Genomic DNA, 24234 nt, shown 5'->3' with positions numbered 1-24234 from the left:
ATTGCTCAGAGGGATTAATAACCCTTTTGACAAATGAAATGGTTGTGACAAAAGACAGAAAGTACTGATCACAGAAGAACATTACGTGCGTGAAAACAGAGGCCACTCAAAGTCCATGACATGTTAAATGACCACTAAGATCATCACGTCCATCTATCAGAGACAAACATGAACTTTTATTGAATACTACACGCCATACGTGTTTTGCATGTGTGTAATGGCCAGGGAGACCTGAGGGGGATCATGGGATCACATGGCTGAGGCCCCACTCTGGTAGGAAACACCCATGCCAAGCACATGAGATGTGGGGAAGGGAGAGGGCAGCGGCACTGGGAAAAGCCCAGAAACTTGAGCTGGGGCTGGAGCACGTGCTGCGGGTGAGGACGGCTCACTGTGATGACCCAGCAGTGGACTGCGGCATCGCTGTGAGACGGGCAGTGATGTACCTAAGCGAAGGTCAAGCAAAGGTGATGCCCATCAGCTTGGCCAAGCCATGGTTGGAGATGTCACCAGGCAACGGATTGTGACCCCATAGGCCACGCCGGCTTTGATGCGGGCGCAGCAGCTCAGCCCAGCAGTTCGTGCCTGGCCTCCGACCGAGCGTGTGTGCGAGGACTGGAGTGTGGACAGGGCGAGCTTTGGTGCTGGAAAGTGCTCTGGGTGCTGTTAGCACAGCTCCCAGCGGCCTTCTCAGAGCCATTTGTTCTTTCCCCGAGCCTGCCGGGAGCAGGCAGACGGGACATCCTAGAGAAAAAAGCGTGTGCAGCAGCACAGGTAGGCGGCACAGGGACTGGCAGCGGGGGGGCACAACTTGAGGGACCCTTCCCAGGCCGGAGTCTGACTAATGTCTCTTGTCCTCTTCCAGCGTGTCACCTGCTGCTGCTGCTGCAGCGTTAGTGCTGGGGAGCACGTTACCATCTCCCGCTCCCACTGGCCCACCGCAACTGGTGGAAGGATGGAGGCAGAGTTTGAGACCCGCTGCCCCGTGTGCCTGGAGAACTGGGACAGCGCAGCATACGCCATGCCTTGCTGCCACCAGTTCTGCTTCCACTGCATCCAGCGGTGGACAAGCACCAGGCCCCAGTGTCCGCTGTGCAAACAGGACGTGAAGACCATCATTCACTCTGTGCAAGCGGACGACAAGTACAAGGAGGTGGAGGTCAGACCAGCTTCACAGGCGTCCGTTGCTACACGGAGACCCGCACTCCACCACGCAGCCCGGCCATGGCCTGCAGTGCCCACGCATCCTCATCCTCTGGGCGGCCTCTCCCCTGCCACCTGGGCTTCCCTCTTCAGGGAGCACCCGGCCCTGCTGCGGCCCCTGCGGTCCTGGCTGTGCCAGAACCTGCACCGCATCCTGGGCACCGAGGGGCCACAGGCAAATATCCTGGTTGACAGTGTCATCTGGGCCCTGCTCCTCGTAGGTTTGGCAGAGGGGATCCTGATAGAAATGCTGGATCCTGACCTGCACGGCCACACGGTGACCTTTGTGAGGCACTTCATCGCCTTTGCGGTGCGGAGGTGCAGCCGGGTGGCAGGCCGCTTCCTGGGCCTCAACATCTCCCCTGCTCCTGGGGCACAGGAGGCCACAGCAGCAGAGCCCAGAGCTGCCACACCAGAGGAGCCACCTGTCCCTGGCTCAGCACCCTCCAGCAGCCCTGCCAGCTCCAACAGGGACGAAATGCTGGGCAGGGCAACACAAGAGGTTCGTGGGCATCCCAGCCGCCCACACGGCAACCCTGCAACTGTCACCACAGAGCAGGCAGCGCCTCAGGAGGAGCCAGGAGAGCCTGTGGCAGGGCCCTCCGGCACCAGACCACCTGAGGGGACCCGGCGAGCCCCGAAGAGGAAGGCTGGCGACTCACAGGCCTCAGCACCATCAAAGAAGAGGCCACCCCGCCGGCAGCAATAGAAGAGCCCATGGGGCAGCTGAGGAGGCTGGGGCCAGGCAGCACCTGGGACACACACTGGCCCCAACGGACCCTTGTCATCACCGTCCAATTCAACCTCAAATAGAAAACAGAAAGACTGCAAACAATAAATTAACATTGAAAACAATTGAAAAACAAAGTGTTGGTATTGAGTGTTGGTATTGATAACAGCACAGCTGTTGACGCTTCCCCATCCTTGACGCTCTCTCCCCTTTTTCCTACTGCCGTGCAACTGCTGCCACTGTTGCATTCCAGACACGAACCCCACGGGCTTCAGAGAGGGCAATGGCAAATCTCTGCTCCTGGGGACCAACATCCACAGGCCGTGCTGCAGCTGGGGTCAGCCAGCTGGAGCAGAACCACCAGTCCTGCTGGACACCAGGCTGAACCTGCAAGGAACCCACCCGGGCTGCCTTGCCGAACGCTGTCCTGGGCTGCGTGAGGCCAGGTGCCACCCGTGGGGGAAGGGCGGTTATCCCGCCCTCTGCTCAGCCCTGAGGAGGTCACAGCTGGAGCGCTGGGACCGCAGCTGGGCTACCCAGCACAGGGGATAACAACACACTTCTTCCCATTACGAGTGGACCATTCGGTTCTACCACTCCAGATCCGCAGCCCATCCCTGTACAACCGCTCTTAAGTAGGGACCTATACACTTCCTTCTTTGCAGGCATTTGAAATGTCTCTACAGAAGACAAAACCAGACAAAAATCTTTCCGTGCCTATTCACACCACGTTCCTAAGACAACGCAGCTGGTTCTTAAACACGGTAGTACGTACCCTTGGTTTACTGCACATCTGGTGAACAGAAAGTTCTCCAGCCTCACTACGGAATAAAGAACTCCACCATCATTCCCATGCTCCCTATGAAGCATACTGAGCTCCAACACTCACTCAGTCCCTCACTCAATATTCCCCCTGCTAATGTTCTTCCATCTAATTCCACCTCACATCACAACACAATCTATGGGGCAGGAGCTGCTATGGGGCACATGTGTATCAGATCTATGGGGCAGTAGATGTTGTGGGGCACATGTGGGTCAGATCTATGGGCCTGGAGCTGCTGTGGGGCAGATGTAGGTCAGATCAATGTGTCAGGAGCTGCTGTGGAGCTGATGTGGGTCAGATCTATGGGGCAGGATCTGCTGTGGGGTAGGTATGGTTCATATCTATGGGGCAGGAGCTACTGTGGCTCAGATCTATGGGGCAGGAGATGTAGTGGGTGAATGTGGATCAGATCTATGGGGCAAGAGTTGTTGTTCCGCTGACGATGACTGTGACCACGGCAACAATTTCCAATGATAGTATAAACTTAAAAATAAGTCTAACGTGGTTCAGTCAGTTCTCCTTGGTGTGACAGCTCAAATCCAAAATGGTTGAGTCAGATGAGCCAATGGAGGTGGATCCACCTGCAGAGGAGCCCATGGAGGTGGATCCGCCCGCGGCATAGCTGGCCTGGCACCACACCACCATGCCAGGCCCCGCGTTGGCATGGTCACAGCTCCACCGTGGCTGGTCCAGGCGCTGAGCTCCTTACCCGCTGCACGGCCCCCGCCCCCTGCATTAGCTGGGTGGCATTTTTGTAACATCTGTTCCTCCTTTGGGCCTATTCTGCAGCCACATTCTGTGGGCCCCCAGTCCCATCTTTACCCTGTTTGTTCCAGTCCCTGTTTCTATAGTTGGTTTTTGGGTTTAGTTTAGTTTTAGAGTTAGGTGTAGGTTGTTGTTAGTGTTTTTGAGTTAGGCATAGGTTATTGTTTGTGTTTTCGAGTTAGGCATTGCTTATTGTTCATTTTTTAGTGTTAGGAGTAGGTTAGGAGTAGGTTTAGTGTTAGTAGTTGGTGTTTTCCTGTTAGGAGTTTGTTCCTCTTCATTCTTTAGTGTTAGGAGTAGATTGTTGTTCCCATAGTAGAGTTAGGCATAGGTTACTGTTGGTACTGTAGGGTTAGGCGTGGGTTCCTACCAGCAGCTGGCAGCAAACAGCGCTCGCTCGGTAAGCACACGTCTGCTTTCTCCCCCGGCGCCGTGAGTGCGACTGCCACGAGAGCGGAGGTCTGATGCCATCTGCGAGGGATGGGATTTGCATCCGGTGGCTTTTCCGTTGCAGAATGTCCAGCAGCAGAGCGTGAGTGGCTGTGAAATGAAGCTGGGCCTCAGGAAGCAGTCTGGAGCTGCGTCACGAGCTTCCTGCATGGCCAGCGCAAGGTAGGTGTGCCTTACTGTAAGTGTGCGCTGAAGCAGTGTTGGTTAAGCACGGCTCATTCCTCTGTCTGCAATTGATGGGCTTTCTGCGCGCTTTATTGCTGTGGCCGGCGTTGAACAGCACAGCAGCAGCGAGGCCTCGAACATGTCCACAACCAGGTACGTGAATGTGAGTAAATTTAGCTGTGTGAATAATGTTATTGTTCATATTAGTAAGGCAGTATTCACATGTGTGTGATGGAGCTCAGGGATAGGTTTATTCTTGCCTGGTAAATTTTCCCTTCTTTGACACCCACCCGTCCTCTCTTGCTTCTCTTCCCCTCACCTGTAAGTGCAGCAGTACTGAAGGCTGAGGGCTGTTCTCCGAGGCAGGCGCTAAAGGGCAACTGAAATGCAAGTTTGATGTCCCTCTTTGTTCTTGGGTCGGTAGCCCAAGGTGACCAAGCTTCAGAGCACTTCTCTAAGTCAGCCTGGAAATGTTTCTAGCAGGAAGTAACTCCATCACAGTGCCTGAGAGTAATGATGCCTCTTTTTCCCCCCTCACAGCAGGCAGCCTCCATAAGAGAGCAGTAGAGCAGCAGGCTGTCTGTGCTATGGCTGCTGAACTGCATTTCTGGCCACCTGAGATCCCTGAGCCCATGCTAATGAAGAACATGCTGCGCCACAGACTCTTCTACGGAGCCGTTTTGCAGCTTCTCTGTGCTGGCCATCATGCTGCCAGTTTCCAAGTTCCCAAAGGCAGTAAGTGGTGCTCTCATGGGCTGGGAGAAAGGCACGGGCAACCAGCTGGGAGGGAACCATCTGTAGCTGTTGCCAGCAGCCTGGAGGTGCCAGCTCAGTCTTATCCTGCGGCTGCTGTTGCGCCCTATGAGCTGCCAGGCAGAGAGTCCTCCCGCCCGTGCAGGGACCGCCTTGCAGGAAAGGGCTTTAGGCTCTGGTTTGTGTGGGATTTGGGGAACGAGACAGGGGTGGAGTTTCTTGTGTGCCTGACTGTCAGGAAGGCGGTTCCCAGTTCTGGCAGCCCAACGTGCCCAGCAGGGTGACTTGAGCTCCCAAAGCGAGCCGCCAACCAGTTGTTAGCTGAGAAGGTTCCCTGAGCGTTTCTGAATTGATTCTTGTAGGACTCGGAGAGTTTGGGGACTGAGACTTGGGAGAGAATGAAGAAAGCTGAAGCAAGGCAAGCGCTGCTCAGCTGAGGAAGAAAGCTGAGAAGGAAAGCAGAAAGTAAGGATGATGGCCTGAGCAAGAAGCTACAAAGGACAGCAGAACCACCTGCAGCGCTTCCTCGGAGGTGGCACCAAAAGCTGCTGACTGAACAGTCCAGTTTACTGGCACAGCCGTGCTTTCCCTGTCATGGACGGTGGAGATGATGGAAGTGAACTGGACAGGAAGGGCTTGTGCTGCGTTAGAAACAAAGAGGGCTTCACATAGGCAGGACTTGGTATATGGCAAGAGCTGGAGATGCTGTGTTCCTTCAGGGTGTGTCTCTTGAGGTCCATGCCTGGTGTAGGGTTAGGTTGAAATAGGGCTGGCTGGGACTGGAGAGGGAGGAGGTGACATAGCCCTGGGGTTTGGCTTCTCCTTGGGTCTGACTGGAGGCTGAGTGACTGATTGCTAAGAGGAAATCCTGGGCAGCGGGGCTTCATTTTGGGGTGTGGGCGGGGTAATAAATAGTAGCCAAATCTTCTTGTCCGCAATAAAATTGAAGTGAACTTTCTAAACCTGGTGCTGCCTCTTTCAGTAGGTGGTCAGAACGTCCCTCGCTCGGGCTGGCAATCACAGGGCGATGAAGCGGTAGGCTTCACGTCTCTCCCTTGGACATGGTGCACGTTTTCCCCTGTTTCCTTGTTGGTCTTCCCAACCTGTGGCCTTTCAGCCAACCCGTAAGTGCTGGTGACAGGCTGTGAGCATCTCCTTACTCTCTGAGGTCCGACAGAAAGAAACCAGAGGAGGGGAAGCAGCCCGGCAGGAAGAAGGGTGTCCCGTGCTCAGCCCCTTGAGTTGGCCTCTCTTCCCTGAGGGCTCCTTCAGCTTCTGATGCACCGTGTGTTGCTGTTTGCCCTGGGAAGCCCAGCTGCACACTGGCAGCCGTGGCCTGTGCATCAGCCTCCCCTTGAGGCCCAAGGAGTTGTTTGTTTCTATGTATTCAGTATTGGTGTGGCATTTTGTTGTTTTGTTCTGCTTTGAGAGCAGGGGTAATTTAACACCGTTGGAAGTAATTGGGGTTCAGGAGTAGCATATGTAGAATTTTGATCATGCAGCAAGTTGTGATTCCTACTGTGTTAAAGAACTGGCACACACATATACGCCTGCAGCCGGAGCTTGATTGACTCTCGTCAATACGGCCTTCCAAACCCCGGCCCTGGGGAGCTGTCCAAAAATTTTCCAACCTTTTGTACTACCTAAGTTTATTTTAAAGAGACAAGGAGGAGTAATCTCTTAAAGGCTTTTTTTAAGGCATTGGACTAAGTTTTGATTATCACATCTCAGGAAGCTTCTGCATTCCACCTAGTGCTAATGTGATACATCAAGAGCAGATTACACAAGAGATTCAGGCCTTGCTGCCAGTCTTTTATGAATCCGAACTTTGTTTCATGTTGCCAGATATTCTGGTTTCCATTTCAGGAGATTCCTTTGCTGTATATTAAGAAGGCCAACTGCATCCTGGCCTGCATCAGAAACAGTGTTGCCAGCAGGAGCAGAGAGGTGATTGTCCCCCTGTTGTCAGCACTGATGAGGCCGCAGCTCGAGTGCTGTGTTCAGTTTTGGGCCCCTCACTGCAAGGAAGACATGGAGGCCCTGGAACGTGTTCAGAGGAGGGCAACAAAGCTGGTGAGGGGTCTGGAGCACAGGCCGTATGAGGAGCGGCTGAGGGAGCTGGGAATGTTCAGCCTGGAGAAGAGGAGGCTCAGGGGAGACCTCATTGCTCTCTCTAACTTCCTGAAGGGAGGCTGTAGTGAGCTGGGGCTCGGCCTCTTCTCTCGTGTCATTAATGATAGGACCAGAGGGAATGGCTTCAAGCTGCGACAGGGGAGATTCAGGCTGGACACTACGAGGTATTACTGGTCAGAACAGGTGGCCAGGCACTGGAATGGACACAGGGAGGTGGTGAAGGGAAGGGGACGAGGGCGAGGAAGGAAGGAAGGGAATGGGAATGTAAAGGAGGGAAAGTGAGAGGAAAGACACGGAACGAGACGTGAATTTTGGGTCCTTTTCTGGCAGCCGCCCCCCCCCACCAGGCCCCAGCCCGGCCTGAGCCACATGACAGTGCCAGTGACCGGAAGTGCTTCCTGCAGGCGGCGGAGAGCACTTCCGGGCCATGGCAGCCATGAGCGGGGCCGGGAGGAGCGGGCTCTGTGCTGCGAACGGGGTCGGGCCTCGGTGCGGGGGCACGGAGGGGCTGTCGGGGGAGGAGCTCGCGGTGCTGCTGGCACCCAGAGGCGGCTCCCAGGCAGCTCCACGGTCTCGCTGTGCTGCGGAGTCACCCGGCCGGCCCCAAAAGCCTGGAGGCAGAGCCTGAGCCGGCCCCGGCCGTGTTGGTGTGCGTTGTTGTTCCGGGGGTGTGAATGAGGACTCCCCGCTGGAATTGGTGCCGATGGATCCGCACACCTCGGTGCTGTGTTGGGCTGGGGCAGTGGGCGTGGATGAAAGTTTGTACGGATGGAGTGGGTCTGGATTGCAGTGAGCGGGACGAGTCTGGGCTGCGGTTTGGCGTGGTTGTGTTGGTTGCTTTTTTGCACGCTTTATTGCTGTGGCCGTAGAATTCCCTCTTTCTTACCATCTGATCTGTGAAGGCTTCTTTGTGGGAAGGTTTTGAGGGATGCGGGAGTAGAAATTGCTTTTGTCACGAGTCATCTGGAAAGGTTTCACAGAAACAGCGACATTTGCAGAAGGAACGTATTGGCATTGGCAGTTGTGCAAAATACTCATTGGAATAGAGAGGAGGGAGTACCTGCAGAAGACCATTCTCTTCTGGTTTTGAGGAAGCCAGGGAGAGCTCGTATTCCAGCTTAAGCAATGTTCTTTTGTCACACTCTGTGTCCTGTGTTGCGTTCCCCAGAGTTTCATCTCTCCTTTCGATTCCAGTTCTCCTGACAGGTTAGGCTTGAATTCAGCATAATATCTGCTTCTCCCTGGGTTCAGGTTCTTTGCGTCTCCTGCCTGCTTTTCTCCCTTTTCTTAATGGAGAGTGGAGTTTCTACCACAGAGCAAAGTTTCCTGATTAACAGAAACAAATATGGAACATATTAGATGAATATAGCTCTGCATTTTTTTCTTCCTCCGGGTAGCAAGGGACTCCTGTGCTCTCATTAATATCAACAGTGAGTAGATGCTGCCTCCTGTTGGAGCCTAAAATGCTTTCCATAGTTGAGTGGTTGGAAACATAGGGTTTTAACTTAAAATTGTTTGTGCAGGGTGAAGGTTGGGAACACAATTAGAATACAGTTACACAGTGCTCTATCCCCAGAACTTTCCAGCATTTTTCTTAACACAGCTTACGATTCATTTCAAAATAAACTAACAAAGATGAACTTGGGTTAGCGTAGCCCGTTTTAAATGATCCTTCTGTGTCTTTTCCAGGCTGGTAGCAGAATGGAGACTTTCCTGAGGCGCTGAGGAACAGACACAAGCTTCTTTTGAAGGCTTCAATGAAATTCTGCCCCAGCAGTATCTGCGGTCCTTTGATGCTAAGGAGCTGGAAGTAAAAGACTATTGTCAGATCCAGGCTGCTACATGTAATACTTGAATTTCAGTCAGGGTCTGAAGAGCAGAATTCATTAAGGCTGGTGGTTCTGCTTTCAGGATGTGTGAGAGAAGCCTTATGTATCAGGTAGTATTTGGTTACTGTGTTGTTCTTCACTTTCTTCTTTGCAACCAACTTAGACACATTTCGAACGTTAAGATTCTGCCAACATAAATTTTTTGGCTGACAGTGTTTTTGTAGTCCTTGACAATGTGATTTGTGTGTGTCTAAAGAGTGAGTGACTGGAAAGCAAGGGAGATAAGAACCAAATATCAGCGGATGGTCAAATTACAGAGAGGAGCAGGTTTTAGCTGCTTTTGGTCTCTCCAAATTATACTCTGCAGCAGAACATCGTATTTCTAGCACAGAATTGTACGGTTAGGCAATGAGAAAGTATGGTTTATATGTCTAAATACATTCGTTTTCATGACTGGTGTATCTTCTTTGTTGCCACGGATGTTATTATTTGCTGTGGAAGTTTAAGAGTTTAATATTAAAACCAAGTGTACTGTTGTCACTGTTTGAACGAAAAATCCACCTGCGTCCGTGACAGGGGGCCGTAGGCCCCGGAGGGGCCCTAGGCCGAAAGGGAAAAAGTTAATTAGGAAAAGAAAACAGCGGCAACGATCTAAGGAGGCACACTTATTTACTAAATACTATATCGAAATACCGGATAACACAATATAATACAATATAATTGAAAATTGAAAATTGAGCTAACGAATCAAGCGAAATAGGAGAGAGAATGAGTCCCGTAACCGAGAGGCCTGCTGTGAATCTAGGCGAACGGCTGAAGGCTCCCACACACTCCCCTGAACGCCAGAACTCGAAAGACGTCAGTCTAGTCTGTGACTGAGTTAATATAGAGTCCAGGTCCCGTGACCTATCATGTTGTTCTCTGGGAGATGTAGTCTTCTTATGTAAGTTGCAGATTCAGTAAAATTATTCATGCTTTATATGATGTTATGATGTGGAATACTGATAGCAAAAATTACAAAATTATTAAACCATGACAACTGTGATTGCGGGTGCTTTGAAGTACAGTATTTCAGTACAATAGTCTTGCTGTAGAAGCAAAGTAGTAGCTTGTAGTTTCCATGTTTATGAAATTTTTCTTCCCTAAAGGTGCTCCTGTGTGGAATTCAAGAAATTGATCTGAATGACTGGCAGAGGCAATACCATCTTCCGGCATGATAGCAGAACCTGCAGACAGATATTGTGGTTCTGGCAGGTTTGTAGACTTCTTTTTTCCACACAAGAACGCAGCAACAGCTTAATGAGCAATAGTCAGAATTACTCAACAGATAAGTAGCATGTAAATGTAAATGATAACTGCTAATCCAGCTGTCCCATGGGGGATGGGGAAGTGAACATTTCAATATTAAACTTGACATCAATGTTAATTATTATTTTTCAGTTTGGGAAATAAATAGATAATGAGAAGAGAATGAGATTTCTACAGTTTGTTACTGGAACGTGCAGATTACCAGTAGGAGGATTTGCTGACCTCACGGGTAACGAGCCCTCTTTAATGCATTTTATGCTCATGTTATTTCCTTTTTTCTTAATAAGGACCAAGCTGTGTGTTTAAGGGTATTTTTTAATGAATTTATATGGAATCTGAGTCTTGCATATTGGTAGAGCTGTGATAGAAAAAGGGATGGATGGAATGTGAACACGCCTTGCATCAGTGACTTGATCCATGGTTTGGACATGGTCCTGGCAGGGCAGCCTGCTCTGGGTATCCTTGGTTGATCAGAGTGGCAGGACTAGGTAAACTCCAGAGATTCCTTCCAGTACCAAACCAACGATGTGATTCAGTGGTTGAGTTTCTTTGAAAACCGCTTCATATTGATGCATTTCACTACGTGGATTTCTTCAGAGGGATGTAGTGAGAGACAAATGTCTTTGTGCTCTGCAAGTAGTTATAGTCTTGTTTTCACGCGCTGTGTTCATGTATTACCTACTGGTATACACGGGCTGTTAGACCTAAGAATTCATTGTTTGATTTTTGTACAGGGAGCAACAGACCCCAAAAATTTTGCATTGAGAAAGTTGGAAAGGAAAACTGGTTACCTGGAAGTCACACCTGGTAAGTACGAAGGATCAAACTCTGCTGTGGTTCTGTTCTTATGGATGGAAATCTACTTTGAGATTTTAGGAAGTGGGTGTGATATGGAAGTGTCTGAGACTGTGTGAAAGCAAAGCACTGGGCTATGGCAGTAAGCTCTGCTGAGTAATAGTTGAACTTCTGAAAAGCAGTTTTGTTGTGGAGCTGATTCCATTGTAAACGCCATGGATCTGCACATCACTAAAAACGTAAAGCTACTTTTAGTACTTAAGGTTGTCCTTTTTTTAAAGAGTTTGGGATTGATCTTTCATTATCACCACGCTCGATCTTGGCAATGAAAATAAATAGCCACGCTCATGCTCCCTCTTGGCTGGAGAAAATGTAGCTTCTGCTCAGTTTCTCAGTTACGCTGGTGCTTTGTGAAGATGCTCAGATTTTAAGTTTCAGATACAGAAGAGAGATTAGGTGAGACTTGTTACTAAATACATTGCCAGTTATGGAAAGTTATCGCTGCTCAGGTGCTTGTTGTGCTTTAACTCTCACTTTCATAGACAAGTGCATGTCAAGATACAGGTGTTTTAGAGGGTACAAATGCAGTTTTCCTTCTGAACAGGACAGTTCATATGCCTGTGTTCCTAATGGATATTTGGTGGTTTAAACTGTTGTTCAATACTTAAGGTTTCTCTTTGTTTTCAGTTTCAATCGCTTGGACCTCCCAGCCTATAAGAATTATGAGCAGCTGAAGGAAAAGCTGTTATTTGCAACTGATAACCCCACAGCATCTGCTACCCCAGGTAATATTGGACTTCCAGCTGAGATGAATGACTTTACTGCTCCCAGCACTGCTTGAGCAACCTGATCTGTGTGAATTCATACTGCATAACAAATACATACTCGTATGTAGCTGCCAACTAATCCCATTTCTCAAACATGAAAGTAACTTCTGTTTCGTTGTTTGCCTTATGAAAATGACATGAAAAACTGAATGAGCTGCTGAGCTGCTGATGGACGAATTAACAAAGCCTTATTGCTCCAGGTAGCTCAGGTTCCTATATGAATATGAATGTTCCTATATGAAGCTGCACAGTAAATGCGTCATGTCTTCATCTGATCAAGCAGCGGGAGCTGATATTTTAATGTGTTTCTATTCCAGAAAAAGAAAAAAAAACTTGAAAAAGAAAAGCCTGTTAAAATTGTCTTGTTTGCATCATTCTGACATGCTGCGCTCTGTCTGTGAATTCAGCTCTTGGTTCTGTTGGTATCTCCAGCCCCTGATTCTTGTGGTGTCTTCATTTTCTTCCAGCATCACTGTTTGTGTATTGCTCTATTGAACAAGGACATGAACAGGGATCAGCAGCACTGGATGGTTAAATACTGTATGAAGTTAATTGTGGAAATTTCCTTGTATTGTAATTTCCAGTACTCAGGAAACTGTAACAATATCTCTGTAAGTCAAATACTTTTATAAAATGACTCAAAGAGATGCTCGTCCTGTCGTTATTGGTTTGGTGTTACGAAGCACAAGTGTAGAAATGAAGGATTGAACTGCTGCTGGGGGTTGCAGGTAGGCTGGGTTTCTGTCGTGTGCTATTTCTGCCTGCTGGGGATGTGAGCGGGCGTTGGGCCCGAGCCCCGCTCGTGTTGGTCACAGCACAGGGGCTGCGGGAAACACTGGGAGAGCAGAGCAGGGAGAGCCGGGCTGTGTGCAGGCCAGGGCATGACATGGAACCTCGGCAGCTGCGCAGCTGCTGAGCTTTTCCCCCAAGTCTGCAGACTCTCAGGTGATAAGGCTGTGCAGCAAAGCCAGCTGGGCACTGCTGATACTGCGGGCTTAGGGGATGAAGCCCTGCAGCACCCGCATGGCACTCCCTGTAGTCTGCCATCCTTATGTGCACAGCTGCTGTAGGTGTTGTTGGAGCAGTGGAGCGGCAGTGCGGTGCTGCAGGGCAGCCACACACCCCAAGGGCTCTCCATAGGCTGCAGTGATGTGACCCAAGTCCCACACTCACTTTCTTTCCCATTCCCAAGAATGACATACCAGTAGCAAAATGTTTTCCCCTTTTCCCAGTGTCCAAAGACAAAGATGAGGTGTCTTAGCAAGTGCACCAGCAATGTGTGGAGCAGAACTACCTTGGGAGTCACTGTCACACCTGAGTTGATCCGTTTTAGGCTTCCCATGGAAATGTAGCATTTTGACTCTTCGTTAGTAAATCTTTGAGGTTGCATTTGACTTGCTGTTGCTTTGTCTGCTGCTTGCTCTTCATGCAGCTAGTCAATGTATTTGTTTATGTAGTCAGTGCTAGGGTTTGATTTAGACAGCTCCGTCATCTTTTCAAGAGCTGCACCATGGTCGGCTGTGGAGAGAGGGTGAGTGGGAGGGGACACCTGTGTCCCACAGTGGCTCCTCCAGTCAGTGAAGGTCCTGAAATTGGTCTCTTCAGCTAATAGGGAGCTTTCCTCAGCTACCGTGTGTTTGGAGAGAGGAAGAGCAGTCCCAGGACCTTCAGCTGTGAGACTCTTCAGACAGACCTTGTGGAGGCATCTGCAGGTGTAGTCTGGGATGGAACGGCTCCTGTTTGGCTCTTGTTACCCACGTGCAGCATGTGGTTATTGAGCTTATAAGGGAGCAACATAGGAAAGAATCCTGTACTCATTTACTACCTAATGCTAAGTCATTCCTCCTCATGGGGAAGTGACTAAGCATTGGTCCTGGGTGCTAGGAGAGGAATGTCAGATCTGAAACCAGTGTGAATGATGGACAGCCTTGTTAAACACAGGGCTGCTCTGCAGTGCAGAGGTGCTTGTGAGTTCAGAAGATACCTGCTGAAGGAGAACTGCTTTGCTGTTGGATGTCATCAAGCTGCAATCTGCCCGGGCAACAGCAAAACAGGCAGAGGTGTGTGCTCCAGACTGTGCCAGCCTTTGATTCTGTTCCTGAGGTGAGCTGTGCTTTGCTCGCTGCAAATTCCAACTATATTTGTAGGAATTATTACTATGAATAACACAGTGGTGGTGTTTGAGTCGCAGACAGATGCAGCAGAGCCTTTGCTCTGATCTTTTCAGGAACTCAAGCAGCTTTTTGCCATCCCCACCTGGAGCCATTGAAGCATGCAGCCAGGAGCTGGACTCAGTGGTCCTCGCAGGGACCCTCCAGCTCAGGAATTCTATCATTTTACAATCACTGAGCTTGGCAGACATGCAAAGAGTGTGGGTGTGACAGCAAGCAATTAGCATGGCCAGCATCAGGAACCCATGGTTATGAGCTTAGGGCTGGTTTAGGTTTGCCAAGCAGGGGGACTAATGCTGGGATCCTTCTCTCCAGCCAGGAGGCTCTCACACAGCAGCATGGTTCTGTGTTTGGCAGGTGGGTTGGACCCAGGCTGTGCAGGAATCAACTGGGCTCTGCTTCAGCTGCAGTCTGAGGGCCTTTGGCTGCAGCCAGCTGCTGTTCACACAGGGTACAGAAAGCTCCAGAGCCACACAAGGGCCTTCGGGCTCCGAGTGAAACCCCACAAGCTGAGGGGAAGGAAGTGAACATCACCAGAGGTGGGGACTGCACAGCACTGATGTGTGGTGACAGACCGGGGTGGGCGGTGAAGTTGGGAGACCAAGAATGAAAGATGGGAAAAGCAGCTGAATTTAAAGGAAGAGATGTGAAACCAACAGGATCATCACCCTGTAATTGCCAGCCCAAACAAGGGACGTTTTGACCAGCGACTGCTCTGATCCACTTAACAAAAGCCACAAAACCACTCCATAAACTTAGAAGAACTGCTCAAAGCGACAAGCTACAGGTACTGGAGGAGAGCAGGACCTTTGCCCTGCAGTCAGCAGCAGTTTCAGACACACCAAAGCCGACCCTGGTTTGCTTCCGTATCTCTTGTGGGACGGCCCCAGCCAAATCATCCCTTCTGGTCTGAGGATGAGGAGGGTCAGATCCTTTCAGAGCACCAAACCTGGCAGCCAACCTCATCACCAAACAAGCAGCCAGGATCCAAACGCCAGCACTCTCCATTCATCATCCCACTTCCTTGCTGCAGTCAGTCCAATGCTTCATGAGATTCAGAAGCAAACAAAATCAATACAGTTATCTTGATCCCTGCAGGAACACGCTGTGAGCAACAGAACACCTTCCTGGAAGAACTATCTCCATGAACAGAGGCAGCGACCACCTCCTCCCCTCCTACAGCCTCATTGCTTTCTCCTTAAGTATCACCACACGGAGCCTTGACACTCCCTGGCACCCAGACACCAAAGGGCTCTTTTCATGTTTTTTACACCAGGCTGGGAAAGAATCTTGGCTTCAAAACTTCCAGAACAGCAAGAAGGAAGTATTGGTTCTCTTCACATACAGCCTTGGCTCTTCCGCTGCTGCCAGTGGGGAACATCAGCAGAGAGCATCTCTAAAGCAGAGAGAAGCACATGTATGAGAATGAAAGTCAATTAGGTCTGAGCAGGAATAATAGGGATTTAATTGAACTATTTGAACTGGAACTCGGGTCACGAGCTGCTTATTAACCTGCCTCAAGGGATCATGCAGCTTGCACTGGAGGAGCACAAGGATGCACTGTGAGTGGGACAGCATGTGGTCAGAGAGGGAGACCTGCTTGAACAGTCAAAAATGGAAGAGAAAAACTGCTTGAGATAGATGCCTGGGAATTTGAGGACTTAGCGCACAGTCTTTCCTTCCTTTCCTCTTCTGGGGAGGGAACCAAGTAACACCAGCCAGAGCTCACCCAGCTCACCGCTCCTCCTGCAGTCCAAGTGGCTGCCAGGCAGCTCCCTGCTACAGCTACACTTGCCATGGGGCCTACAGAAATCCCCATTATCAATTGACTGAATCCCCATCTAATCCCCTGATCCTATTAACAAACACTGCCTTTATTTTGCTACCTCCATGGGGGCTCTTGGAGCCAACATCCCTCATGAGAGGCAAATTAATTAAGACATTGCACCGTTTCCTCTTTCCAGGAAGGTGGAGGTGTTCTGGCAGACATTTTGCTGCTTCCAAGTCAAGCACAGACTCACGCATGCCTGAAAGTTTGAGCCAACCACCCTCACACAGATCAAAGGAGCTGAAAGGCCTCCCCTAAACGCGTCACTCTCGTGAACAGGCCATGGATGTCCCTGTGTTTCTACAGAGCTCAAGAAGCTTTCATAGTAAACAGAAAGAGGCAGCATGACTTTTAAAAAGTTACTTTTGTTTTAATTTGAAACAAAGATTATATGTAATTGGTGTGAGATATTTTTGTCATGTTTCTTTGTCCTGAGATCTCCAAGCAACTTCGGAGTGTTTTTGTCTCGCATGCTTTTTCTGTTCTCCTCATGCTGCCCACCTGACTCATCCACCAACAGCAAGGGAGAGAAGCAAACGCGGTCCTTCTCACACTGATGGTTCCAGCAAATGTGCTGCTAGTCTTCTGGTAGAGAACAGACACAGCACAGCACTGCTGCTGGACCTGGGCTCACAATGCATTTGTCAATTGAGGATGGCAGTCTGTGTATGCAAAAGGATGGCAGACTTGCAGCCCCACCACAGAACCCTTTTCTTCAAAGCCACTGTAAGCTCTGGGGCACCTAACACATCAGGTTCTCCTCCCGTTGACTCATTTGTGATCAAACAAACCAAGCAGTGAGCTGGCATCAGGAAGCTCCAGATGCCTTACGGATACTCTGGCTATGACACCACCTCTCTCCAGACCCTTCTAGCCATATTTCAGGCTAACACTAGACCGTCCCTGGCCCTGAAGAGACAGACCCTAAAGGAATGCAGTGTCTTCAGCTCTTGCCATATATCAAGTCCCAAATAGGTGAAGTCCTCTTTGCTGCTAATGCATTGGAAGCCCTTCCCTTCCAGCTTCCTTAGTTCCAATCCGCAGTCCACGAAAGGGAAAGCACAGCCATGCCTGAAAAACAGACCACGCAGTCCATTGCCTTTGGTGCACTTCTGAGGAAGCATTACAGGCGATTCTGCTGTCCTTTGTGCCTTCCTGCTCAAGCCCTTATCGCTTCTTTTTGCTTTCCTTGGCTTTCTTGCTCAGCTGAGCAGCACTTGCCTTGGGTTTCTTCACCATCTCCCAGGTCTTAGACTCAAAGCCCTCCAAGTCCTACAAGAATCAATTGGGAAACAGTCAGGGAGCTTTCTAACAACGTGCTGATGCCCAGCTCATTTCGGGCATTTATGTGAAAGCAAAAGTACGTAAGTGCTGGGTATCTCCGCTGGAATGCATCTATATCAGGCTGAGCCTACATTTAGTAAGACCTGAGCAGCACCATCCCTGCTTCCTCTGCATGTGTTTCTGGATGAGTGTTAATCCACACACAGCCTGTTACCACAGAGGTTGTTATAAGCTTAAGTGCCTAAATCAGGCTTTGTAGAGAAAAAACACCCCCATTTTAACAGCAGGACAAAAACCAACACTAAACAACAATTATTCACACCAGAAAAAGATATCACAGAATCACCAGCATGTATTAAACCACTGAAAAGGTATTTCTGCTAAATTTTCATCCTTATCACGTGCGAGACAAAAGGTAAGACTCAAAACAGCAGTCAGAATGTCACAGTCAGAGCCTTTACACCAAGACCAAAATCCAGGCAGGGCACCGAAGGCAAAGCTCTCTTCACCTGCACTAACAAGGAATCCTAAGCTATAAAGCTTGTTTCCTTCAGGGCAGATGACAGATCATATTTCAGCCATGGGAAATAAAGTCTAGTTATCTGGTAAAGACACGAGGGAACAGTGCCAGTCTCATTGGAGAAAGCGCACACACACAGATTGCCTCCTTTCATTAAATGCATTTGAGTCTAAATATTGCTTTAGCATCTTGGGTTCTAGCAGTCAGAGCTTGCCAACTGGAAAAGGACACACAGAAAACGGCAGAGCAAGATGTGCTAGCTTCAAGCTTCCAACACAGAGCACCAGATAATAGTGGGGCAGACACGCATCTGACAGTATCCTTTAATTAAAGAGTCCTGTTCAATCATCTCTAAAGTCAATGGGCTATTACGGTTCACATCTGTGTGGCTTCCCAAGGAAAGTGAGTTGGCTGCCTTTCCAAAGGCTGTAATCAGTGCATGGGGAGCTGCGAGGCTCTGCAGAAACAGAGCAACAAGCAGCTATTACTCAGGTTTGTAGATTGGTGCTGCTGAGAAGTGAACACTGATGCCTTCTGCTGTTCAAACCAAGGTAGTCTCCAAAGCCTGAAGCCTCTAAAACTAAGAAGCTCATCTGTACCTGAACCTAAGCATCATTCCTAAGAAATGGAGAGTGTCTCTTTTGTTTATTGTCATGTGAATTAATCACATGCACAGGAAATCATGGGGAGAGTGCATACAGAGAAAATAAGAAATAGAGCATACAAACAACTTAAACACAAACAAGTTTGTCAGTTCTATCGCATTAATAGGACAAATGAGGGCCAGAAACCACACATCAAACAAAGCAGTCATCATTCTCAAAGAACAAGCTCTAGATATACAGTATCTACAGAAGTACAGAATAGAGACAAGCTCAAGGCGCAGGGACACCTTTCTTCCTCCCACGCTGCTTTTGTTTCTCTCAGCCCTCGGAGAACAAGGGATGCTCACAGTCCATCGCCAGCAGTTCCAGATGGGCTGAAAGGCTACCAGTTGGGAACACCAACACGGAAACGTGGGACAAGCAGCTCCATTTCCAGGAGGGACATGAAGCTGACCACATCATGACCCTGCGATTGCCAGCCTGAGCCAGGCACATTTTGAGCAGCTATTGAAAGAGGCAGCACCACTATTCAAATGTTTGTTTCACTTTTATTTGCAATAGAGAGATGCTAAATGCATCAAAAATACATTTCAATATGAAATCAAATAGTTGGGATACTGGTAGTGACTAAAGACAAAGCTTCCTTAGTTCCTCTCCGCAGTCCATGAAAGGGTAAGCACGGCCAGGCCTGAAAACCAGACCACGCAGTGTGTGTCCTTTGGTGCACCTCTGAGGAAGCGTTCCAGGTGATTCTGCTGTCCTTTGTGCCTTCCTGCTCAAGCCCTTATCGTTTCTTTTTGCTTTCCTTCTTGCTTCTCAGCTGAGAAGCACTTACCTTGGGTTTCTTCACCATCTCCCACGTCTTAGACTCAAAACCCTCTGAGTCCTGCAAGAAGCAATTGGGAAACAGTCAGGGAGCTTTCTAACAACTGGCTGACAGCTGCTTTGGGAGCTCAAGTCACCTGACCGAGCAGCTTTGGGAGACCAGCACAGGAAATCGCCTTCCTGACCTCAGGGCACATTAGAAACTCCACATCTGTCAAGTTCCCAAAAAACCCATGCAAACCAGAGCCTAAAGTCCTCTCTAGCAAGGCGGTCCATGCTGGGAGGGTGAACCCTCTGCCTGGCAGCTCATAGGGCGCAGCAGCAGCTGCAGGATAGGATGAGCTGGCACCTCAAGGCTGCTGGCGTGCGGAAGGAAGGACAGAACCAAGTGCAGCACTCTCAGCAGTGCCGGGGCACACTGCCGTAGGCAACAGCTACAGAGAGTTCCCTCCCAGCCGACTGCCTGAGCATTCCTATCAATCTCACACAGCGCAACTTACTGCCTTTGGGGACTTGGAAGCTGGCAGGATGATGGCCAGCACACACAGGAGCTGGAAAAGGGCTCCAAACAAGAGTCTGTAGTGCAGCATGTTCTCCAATATCGTGGGCTCAGGGACCTCAGGTGGTGAGAAATGCAGTTCAGCAGCCATAGCGCAGACAGCTGCTGCTCCAGTGCTCTCACAGAGGCTGCGTGCTGTAAGGGGGGAAAAAGGCATCATTAGTCTCAGGCACTGCAATGGGGTTACTTCCTGCGAGCAAACATTTCCAGGCTGACTTAGAGAGGTGCTGGGAAGATATCCAGGGCCTACTGACCCGAGAACAGAGGGACAGCAAACTTGCATTTCAGTTGCCTTTGCCCGCCTGCCTAGGAAAAGAGCCCTCAGCCTTCAGTACTGCTGCACTTGCAGGTGGGGGGAAGAGAAGCAAGAGAGGACGGGTGGACGTCAAATAAGGGAAGAGCTTAACAGACAAGAATAAACCTATCCCTGAGCTCCATCACACACGCGTGACCACTGCCTCATTAATATTAATACCAGTATTATTCACAGAATTAAAGTTTCCCATGTTCACGTACCTGGTTGTGGACGTGTTTGCTGTCTTGCTGCTGCTGTGCTCTACAACGCCAGACACAGAAATAAAGTGCACAGAAAGCTGATCTGTTGAAGACAGAGGAGTGAGCTGTGCTTAACCAACACTGCTTCAGCACACGCTTACAGTAAGGCACACCTACCTTACAATGGCCACGCAGGAAGCTCCAGACACAGCTCCGGACTGTTTCCATGAAGCCCAATTGCATTTCACAGCCACTCACGCTGTGCTCCTCAACAATCTGCAACAGAAAAGTCACAAGATGCAAATCCCATCCCTCGGAGATGTCACAGACCTCTGCGCTCATGAAGCAGCACTCATGTCATTGGGTGAGAAAGCAGACGTGTGCTTACCGAGTGAGCGCTGTTTGCTGCCATCTGCTGGTAGGACCCCACCTAACTCTAAGTACGAACACTAACCTATGCCTAACTCTAAAACAGGAACAGAAACCTACACCTAACACTAAAACATGAACAGTAACCTACAGCTAACTCTAAAACAGGAACAATCATCTACTAACACTAAAACGTGAACAATAACCTACTCTTAACTAAAAAATGCAAACAATAACCTACTCCTAAAACTACAACTAAACTTAACACTAAAATCCACAATAGAAATAGGGTTAAGATGGAACCGGGGGCCCGCAGAGGTCTCAAAGGAGGAGCTGATGTTAAATGAAGCCACCCGGCTAATGCCGGGGGCGGGGGCCGCGCAGACGGTAAGGAGCCCAGCGCCTGGACCAGTGATGGCAGAGCTGAGATGGTAAGGATGTGGGGCCTGGCACGGTGGTGTGGTGCCAGGCCAGCTGTGCCACGGGCGGATCCACCTCCATTGGCTCATCTGGAGGTGGATCCACCTCCATGGGCTCATCTGGAGGCGGATCCACCTCCATGGGTTCATCCGGAGGCGGATCCACCTCCATGGGTTCATCCGGAGGCGGATCCACCTCCATGGGCTCATCCAGAGGTGGATCCACCTCCATGGGCTCCACGGAGGTGGTCATGCCGCTGGTCCAGGTGCGATGGGAATGGGCTCGCTTGCCTGTCTGCCACCTGATGGTCATGGCGGGCCCCCTCCTCCTCCTCTTCGACCCTGCAGTCCCCGGCTCCATCTTCCCACCTAAATCGTGGGAATCCTCCAGCCTTGCTCTCTTGGCTTCCGACATGGCTGTCAACGTCCAGAGCTCTCAGAGGCGAGTGCGTTGCATGGGGCAACAGTGACCAAGGTGACCAAGGTGACATGGCCAGGGTTCTAACATGGCGGCCGCACTGCTGGCACTGCTGGCACTGGCGTTCCACATGGTATGAGGAGGGGGCTGGAGGACAGGGCACGGCACGGGAGCCAGAAGGCACTGCCTGTGCCCAGCGGGCAGCTCTTCTCTCCAGCAGCAAGAGGCCACAGAGGAGCTGGCCCTGAGCAAAGGGCCCTCGGCCTCCTTCATCCTCCCCCTTCTTCCACAAGGGAATCTCTTGGCGCTGCCATACGCAGCACGCAGCACCACGCTGATCTGATGGGGCTCCTGAGCTCAGCGCCAACAACAGCAGGCTCCAAAGGGCACCTGACTATGCCTGCCTGCTGGGACACACCAGCTCTGCTCTCCATGTTCCAATCCAGAGCCTCTCCTTGTAACACCTCTGACTCCATTTGCATCCACTCACTCTCATTACATCCCGCATCCGCACACCATGCTGGAACACACACGGGGCCACGCTGCTTCACCAACCCTCAGTGGGGACCCACAGCCGTACAGCACCATCAGCACAGCAGAACCGGGCCGTGCTCCTGATGCTGCCACTTGTCCAGCCTCCCTCTCGCTGCCCCCATTCTGCTCAGGCAGCCGGTCCCAGCAACAAACACCAGCACAGAACTGCAGCCCCGACTCGTCCCGCTCACTGACAGCCAGAGCAAGGACATGTTACACACCTTCCTTCAGCTCCGATCACCTTCCTGGCGCCACCATGCCGCCATGGCCCGGAACTGCTCCCGCCGGCACCAAGCGCTTCCTGCCCCTCCATCCCCCGCTCCTCCTTTCCCTTCACTTTCCATCCGCACTCAGGACGCAGATCTCAATGGAGGCGGCTGCAGAAGATCATCAGTGCAGGCAATCAATGGCTCGTGCTGCACTTCACTGCCTTGTGCTCCTCACTGACTGCTCTGTTGTGCCCTTTCCTAACCCTGCAGGATCAGGATGGCCCGGCTGGCTTTACTGCAGAGCCTCATCATCTGAGTCTGAAGCCTTGGGGGAAAAGCTCAGCAGCTGCCGAGGGAAGATTTCATGCCGTGTCCTGCACACAGCCCAGCCCTCCCTGCTCTGCGCTCCTGGCATCCCCTGCAGCCCCTGTGCTGTGACCAACACGATTTGTGCTCGGACCCAACGCCCTCCCTGCTGCCGGCCCTCCCCCATGCCCATGTGCTGCACCCACAGCGGCTGCCCCAGCCCCACAGCCCCGCAGCCTCCTGCAGGCAGCACAGCCCCGGGCACCGGGCTCGGCCCCAGCCCCCGAGGTGCTGCTGCACGGGCTGAGCCCAGACCCACAGCTGAAATGCAATGACCACTCATCAATATTTGGTTTCCCTCCTTCACATCCAGGTCCTTTGCTGCACACAGCCCAACAATCCTCTCTTTCACCTCCGGCAGCGCTGCTTGCTGCCATGCAGGCAGCAGGAGGCAGTGCCTTGTAGCTCATTGTACCGAGTCCACTGTGCAGGCTGGTGGAAGAAGGCGCCAATTGAAAATGGCCACCAGACACTCCTGGCATCCAGCCTCTCCTCTTTGGGCTCTGGCTCAGCAACGTGCCCTCGCAGCACCCTGGCACTAAACACGCAGCGCTGCCCATCGCGCGCTTGAAGCCATTGGAGCTGAAGCAGTGCCGCACGGCTCAGGGCCCTCCCGGCTCACGGCTCAGCTCTGTGCCTGAGGCGCATTCACCTGCAGCCCTCCAGCTGCCCTGTCCTCCTCCACGCGTGCAGCTGGGCTTCCCGGGGCAAACAGCAACACACGGTGCATCAGAAGGCTGAAAGAGACAGCCAGGAAGACAGACAAGCTCAAGAGGCTGAGCGCAGGGACACCCTTCTTCCTCCCACGCTGCTTCCTCTCCCTTGCTTTCCTCTCAGCCCTCGCAGAGCAAGGGGATGCTCACAGTCTGTTGCTAGCAGTTCCAGTTGGGCTGAAAGGCCACAGGTGCAGAACACCAACAGGGAAACGGGGGAAAAGCAGCTGCATTTCCATGGAGGGACCTGAAGCCGACCGCTTCATCGCCCTACGATGGCCAGCCCAAGCCAGGCACATTTTGAGCAGCTACTGAAAGAGGCAGCACCAGTTTTAAAAAGTTTGGTTCGCTTTTATTTGAAATGAAGAGATGCAAAATGCAACTAAAATACATTTCAACACAAAATTAAGTAGGTAAGATACTAACAATGACTAAAGACATGCTATAAGGTCAGCTAATAATCAATACGTTGAAACAGGGATCGAGCTGAAGCACCCTGAAGGAATGCAGCGTCTCCAGCTCTTGCCATACATCAAGTCCTGCACAGGTGAAGCCCTCTTCTAATGCAGCACAAGCCCTTCCCTTCCAGCTTCCTTCCTTCCTCTCCATTGTCCACAAAAGGGAAAGCACGGCCGTGCCTGCAATCCGGACCATACTGACCGTTGACTTTGGTGCCACCTCCGAGGAAGCGTTGCAGGTGGTTCTGCTGTCCTTTGTGGCTTCTTGCTCAAGCCCTCATCGTTGCTTTCTGCTTTCCATCTCGGCCTTCTTCCTCAGCTGAGCAGTGCTTCTCTTGCCTCAGCTTTCTTCACTCTCTCCTAAGTCTCAGTCCCCAAACTCTCCGAGTCCTGTGCCCTGTGCCCTGTGCCCTTTCCTGTGCCCTGGCTTGTGTCTCTGAACATTGGGAGAGGGCTCCTAAGCTCTGTCCCTACGCTGGATCAACTCCAGCTCTTCCTCCAGCCAGCCCATAACCCTTCCACGCCTCATTTTTCTTTCACTTGCAGGGAGTCTGGATTCCCACCATGGGAATGAATGGAAGAAAGTACGCTTGAGGAGCAGAAGTTTGTGTTTGGCTGTGCTCAGATCTTCCTCCCAAGAGATGCTCTTCACATCTTTCTTGTTTCCTTTCTGCTAGAAG

The 24234-nt window shown here is 50.9% G+C and overlaps 1 protein-coding gene and 1 long non-coding RNA gene across 2 annotated transcripts; one reads left to right on the top strand and one right to left on the bottom strand.

The window, feature by feature from the left end:
- Nucleotides 1–9927: 9927 nt before the first annotated feature.
- Nucleotides 9928–11713, top strand: LOC146758632 (uncharacterized). Its single transcript, XR_014934027.1, has 4 exons — nt 9928–10105; nt 10292–10388; nt 10894–10966; nt 11642–11713. It is a non-coding gene; the product is annotated as an uncharacterized LOC146758632 (long non-coding RNA).
- Nucleotides 11714–12456: 743 nt separating this feature from the next.
- On the bottom strand, nt 12457–20410 carry LOC146758631 (uncharacterized). The gene is made up of 6 exons (XM_085514893.1): nt 20246–20410; nt 20090–20129; nt 19515–19708; nt 19025–19075; nt 13475–13560; nt 12457–12604 (listed from the first exon to the last, which is right to left on the bottom strand). The coding sequence occupies exons 1-6, from the start codon at nt 20408–20410 to the stop codon at nt 12457–12459; spliced, it is 684 nt and encodes a 227-aa protein (XP_085371019.1).
- Nucleotides 20411–24234: the final 3824 nt, after the last annotated feature.

The sequence above is a fragment of the Coturnix japonica genome, chromosome 13, assembly GCF_054131305.1.
Source record: "Coturnix japonica strain WE chromosome 13, WE-NBRP24, whole genome shotgun sequence".
Taxonomy (NCBI): Eukaryota; Metazoa; Chordata; class Aves; order Galliformes; family Phasianidae; genus Coturnix; species Coturnix japonica.
The sequence above is the reverse complement of the archived record's forward strand: the minus strand, read 5'-3'. Positions and strand labels throughout refer to the sequence as shown.